The sequence below is a fragment of the Lactuca virosa genome, chromosome 4 (genome assembly GCF_052849685.1).
Source record: "Lactuca virosa cultivar CGN04683 chromosome 4, Lactuca_virosa_CGN04683_v6, whole genome shotgun sequence".
NCBI lineage: Eukaryota > Viridiplantae > Streptophyta > Magnoliopsida > Asterales > Asteraceae > Lactuca > Lactuca virosa.
Genome location: NC_136429.1, coordinates 212,254,937 through 212,260,536, shown reverse-complemented (window position 1 = coordinate 212,260,536; position 5,600 = coordinate 212,254,937). Strand labels below are relative to the sequence as shown.

The 5,600-nt window shown below is 35.1% G+C and overlaps 1 protein-coding gene across 2 annotated transcripts; it reads right to left on the bottom strand.

The window, feature by feature from the left end:
- Window positions 1-1,008: 1,008 nt before the first annotated feature.
- LOC145107974 (telomere repeat-binding factor 4-like) lies at window positions 1,009-4,822 on the bottom strand. 2 transcript variants are annotated; one of them, XM_079044945.1, is made up of 8 exons: window positions 4,671-4,822; window positions 4,306-4,516; window positions 2,622-2,787; window positions 2,198-2,469; window positions 1,944-2,028; window positions 1,771-1,854; window positions 1,397-1,685; window positions 1,009-1,309 (listed from the first exon to the last, which is right to left on the bottom strand). In XM_079044945.1, exons 3-8 carry the CDS (start codon window positions 2,769-2,771, stop codon window positions 1,275-1,277), a joined length of 915 nt encoding a protein of 304 aa, XP_078901071.1. In that variant the 5' UTR covers window positions 2,772-2,787; window positions 4,306-4,516; window positions 4,671-4,822; the 3' UTR covers window positions 1,009-1,274. The 2 variants fall into 2 exon arrangements, with proteins under 2 accessions (XP_078901071.1, XP_078901069.1); XM_079044943.1 differs by having other exon boundaries at window positions 2,622-2,924; window positions 4,306-4,822.
- Between the last annotated feature and the right edge of the window lie 778 nt (window positions 4,823-5,600).

Genomic DNA, 5,600 nt, shown 5'->3' with positions numbered 1-5,600 from the left:
ATATTTTTAAATTAGTTTGTGAATTAATTTTATATGTTTTTGTAAATTAGTTTTGTATGATTTTTATTAGTTTGTGTTTATTTTAAAATTAAAATTTGAGTGGGTTTCCATGTGTTTTGGGCATGTGTTTTGGGTCGAAAAAGATGGAAGAAATATGAAAGAGAAAAGTTGACGTGGAGATGATATGGCAGTGTGTTGAATGAGTTTGGAGGGAAGAACTCCCTCCACCCTAATTGTTCAAACTACTTTGTTTAGTTTTTTGTAGCCTACTAACCTTCCATTAGCTCTCATTTTCTTAAACTACTAACCTCTCAACAGAAACAGCCCATCAACATTAAGTAAAACAATTTGATAGAGACAGAGCAAGCATCTAGAGTATATTTACTTATCTCAACTAGCTGTTGCAACTAATGGAAACACAAAGAAAGAAACCTACTTTAGGATTGTTATTCTAAATAACCGAGCCTCTGGAAGGCTTAGCCCTACCACCATATTCAAGGAGAGGAACATCAAATAAAGTTTCAGAGTATTAACCTTCTCTCTGCTGCTAGACACATTACCACTTTCACTGAGGTTTGAAGAAGCAAATGGCAATAAACGTAAACCATATCAGTACCCCAAAAGCATGAAACTTATAAGATAAAAATCACAACTTCTTAACTAGTTTTACCAATTTCACGTAACAACCATGTGAATAGCTCCAATTGTTTTGACAATTTTGATTGTTTTTTGTCTAAAAATTCAAAAGATAGTGTGTCCCAAACTTAGAGATACATCTTTCATGTTAGTACTTGAACTTACTCAAACAATTACCAATGAATGTTTTCCAAATTAAATAAAGGTCGAGTTCATGCCCTATTTGCAAAGTTATTTGAATTGAAAAGCTACCTTGTCACATCATCCTTGGAAGCATGGGCAGATGTAAGGTGGGCACAAAGGGCAGATAATAAGCATACTTTAGGAACAGTTATTGGTATTATTTGTATGTTTGGTTAGTAAAACTAGACATTTGGACACATAAACACCAATTTTCACACCATTCGACTAGAGAAAGAGCCCGAAAATCCAGCAAAAGATTACATCATGCATAACAGAGCTAATAAGCATAACACATCCACCTATGAAAGATAAAACAACTCTACACAACATGACCACAAACATAAAACCAAACATTCGACTTAACAAGTCAATTTCCACACACAAATACACTCTCTGTGAACCTAACAACCTAAAACCTTCTCTAGCATTGAATCACCACCCAAACAACCCAACATTCAAAGAGCCAGCAGAACAAATCCATCTTTCAAGCCTGTGTGATCCATCAAATAAAATCAACATGTCATCTTTCAAAAAAGAAATCTTGAGTTAACAATAAAGGTAACGTAAGATAACTTACACATTTCATGAAGCTCTTCAGCCAGCTGTAGCATTGCCATGCTTTCTTCAAGCATCTTTGCAATCCTATCTGACTCTTGACATGCTTCAATTGCCTCTTGCTCCACGTTTTCAGCACGAGCAACAAGACGTGCAGCATAAAATGCAGCATCTTCTAATGTCTCAGTAGCAATAGGTGAATCAGGAGCATCTGGTGCCTCCTGTTTCTCATCATCATCAAGTTTATCATTCTTACTATCATCCCTTTTGAATCCAGAAGATGCACCCTTATACTTGAAGTTGTTATCCACCTGTGTTTTAACTTTAAACTTCAGTTTTATAGTGATTGTGAGATGAAATAACTAATAAGACTAAACTTGTACAAGAATTTCTCACCATCTCGATTTTTCCTGTCAATACAAGTCTTCTGAGCATTGAAGTCACTGATCTTTCGAAATTTTCAGGCACCGGAAAATTTTTCTGCATAAAGTTTATTGGAAATCATGAGATTCTACATAAAGTTTAATCTAAATATCCAATACAAACTAAAAATATTTATATAATCTAACCTCAATGAAGCTAAGAATTGCATTGGTGTTAGACCCATTTGGATCTCCAATGGATGACAGAGCCTCGAGAATCAACTTTTCATAACTAAATAAAAAAAGTAGCACAATAAAGTTCATTATTATAAGGTTTTCATGTATATTATTTTTAAAACAACCTCTTTTACCATATGACTAGAGGCTCTCATAAAGCTATAATTGCTTTTGAATTTGGAAAAGAGATAAACGAAAAAGAAAGAAGCATGAAGAAAACATACACTGGGGGTGTTGTTTCATCCATGGTGCTGCTGGAAGGCACAGACATGCCACCATAGTCAAGGAGATGAACAACAGATAAAGGTTTGGGAAAACTCATGGGTGGATTAGTAGTAATAGTAGTAGTAGTAGTAGTAGTAACTCCTTCTAACAAAGGAGTTCTAATTTTGGGAGAATTCAAGGGTGGATTAGTAGTAATAGTAGTAGTAGTAACTCCTTCTAACATTGGAGTTCTAACTTTGTCTCTATTCACACTAACATTGCGCCATTTGTCCTGCAAATGTAAATGGTAATAGAATCGATTCATATCAATGGAACACTAAGCATGAAATTTCAACTAAATCATAATTATGATGAAAGACAAACACAAAGCTAGCAAAAAATCTAGAACGATATACAAAAAAAAATGATGAAAAAGGAAAACACCTTGAGATCTATGTTTGATCGATTTGCCAAAGCAGAAGCAAATTGGGGATCTGTAAGAATAACTTTCCATTTCCCTTGCCCATGTTTTCCAACTCCATAAAACAACGCTTCTTCTTCCTCCAGGGTCCACTTCTGCCTTTCTTTCGCCATTCGATTGATAGATAATCTATGAATAGACTGAAAAGGGTAAAGTGCCTTATATATAGCAACAAATTAGGTTCACAGATCCAACCCTAGGGTTATGAGAGTTGTTTCCAGCCGTTGGATTAGTAATCGAATCCACGGTAGCTATGGATTGTGTATCTAGAAGGTTCCGAACCATTTCAGCCGTTAGATCAAGTGAAAAACAAGATGCTACATTTCCTTTTTTGCTACATACTCACATTGCATAATCAAAGGCATACCTCTATTGAACATTTGAACAATTAATCTATCTATAAGATAAAGAGTACGACAATCACAATATATGTTCAACACATCTCAAGTTGACGCATGTATGTCAAAAACATGTGCTACTTGTTACACATGAGTACTTTGCCAGGGTTTTTGCAACTTAAATTTGTGAACTAACTTATAGAGGGTGATCATGGGAAGTGCAAAAAATCACCACTTCCAAATATGGATAAGGATCATCTTCATATAATCATATCCTCAAATTCTATGACTACTTTTAACCTATTTTTCACCAACAACCATGTCAAAATTCAAATAGCTCTTGGGTTGATGATTTTAATGTTTTTGGTCTAAACATTCAAAAATGGTGTGTGTGAAACTCAGATTATTACCAATTAATGTTTTCCAAATACACAAATATATTAATTGAAAATGAATATGGCATGAAACTAATTGTAATCTATGAAGATACTTTATAACATCATATTAGTGTAACAGTTTTACTTCATTCATATTAATTGTGAAGTATAATTTCCACTTCACTTTTAAGACTATCGATTTTATTTCATTATTAAGATTTGTTCTCGTGTTTAATCATGGTGGAAGATGAACAAGGCACCTAGTAGGAGCTTGAGTTATTTATGTCTTACTCCTAGAGCACAACTTTACATGATAATCAAATTATGTAGATATTCTCAAAGGCATAAGCTATTGAACAATTAGATTCTCCTAGTATATTTTAGAAGCGATAACCATAACTCTAATTATGAGATAAATAGCAAACACAACAACCTAAAATAGAATAAGAATTTAAGCATTTATCAGTTAATGGAATACAAGGCATAGTTGCCCCTAATCTTGACCCGAATATATAATCTCCATAAGATAAGAGCAACAACCAGTTTCACACACAGACAATATAGCACAACAACATTAGCATTTATCTACTAAAGGGAATCCAAGAAATATTTGCCTCTAATCTTGACTCAAAGACATAACTAGAATAATATAAGAGGCAAGAAGCGGTTTGACCCACCAAAAATACAATACTACCATTTATGATGAAAGGGAATCCAAGACACATTTGCCTCTAATCTTGACTCAAAGACATAATCTCCACAATATAAGAGCAAGAACCGGTTATACCCAAGAGACAACAAAACAATATTAACATTTATTGACTAAAGGGAATCCAATGAACATTTGCCCCTAATCTTTACTGAAAGACAAAATTTCCATAATATATATGCAAGAACTGGTTTGATTAATTAACCAGATAACACAACATTACCTTTTATCGACCAAAAGGAATCCACATCGATGCCATACTCTCTTTTACCTCTTCACAAGCTTCATCGGCATCCTGTGACAGTTTCTGCCACAAGCCCACAACAACCTTATAAGCAGTGCAGCATCTATCAGCATATCCGTATTTTGGGTGCATCCTCTTATGGTTATTTGGCACAGCCTCATTGACCCTGTAGCGGTTACCATTTACCAATCTGGCAATCAGTATACGTGAATAATTAATGCTCTTAGAACAGAATGTAATGATCTTGTTTGGAAACTTCTAAACTCGGATTCATGAACCAGTGGAAACAATTAAAGAAATAGATGGATAAAGAAAAAACGTTGTCGAGTGGGCCGATGTAGTACTTTAAGAAGGTAAAAGCTGGACGTGTTTGGAACCCTTGGGGATCTTTAACGATCACGACAGCAAAGAAAGAGTTTTTTCCTTGGGGCTCGCCTATGGGGTTTGCTAGAAAGGACGAACAGTATGTGTAATCAGTAATGCGATGACCTTTTATTTCTGTCGAACCCTTTTTTAAAGTATGGCAGCCCATTTTATTTTATTTTTACACACCAACATAACCTAGTCTTAAGGGTAAGTTACACGAATGGTCCCTATGGTTTGGGTAATTTGTACGTTTGGTTCTTTTTTAACTCGGACGGTCTCTAAAATACATTTTTGACAAAACTGCAAATTTGGTCATTGTGGTTTGCAAAAATCCTTGAATGAGATCCAAAAAGTTTCCAGCCTGCACAGAAGGTCCAAAATCAAGGTTTTTCTGGGTTTTTAATCAATTCCGTCTTAGTCCGTTTGTTTGGAGCCGTTATGGCCATCATGTGCCCTCCATGTGAGGGCATTTTGGTCATTTTGCTTCCCAGCTCCGTTGCCGCCACTTCAATTAATAAGATTGCAGAGTGTACTTCACTCATTTGTCTTCTCTCACACCTCGTTTATCAATCAAGACGCAAAAACCCTAACCATTGTGTGAGAATCGATTTTCGTCATGCTTTTGAAAATGTGGGGACTCAGAAATCTTGGAGAGAATGTTAACGTTCAAGAAGTTTATGGTAAGATTCTCTGTATTTGACGATCAAGTTTCAAACTTTGAAAAACTCTAACAATCGTCTCTTTCTGTTTTGAAGATGGTTACCCCAACATATTCTCTATTGAACTTCATCACAGAGGGAGTTTCACAAAGTTTCCAAATATCAGGTATATTAATGGGCAAGTTAGGTACTTTGATGTTGTCGACATTGATGAATTTTTTGTGTATGAACTAGACTTGATGATGAGAG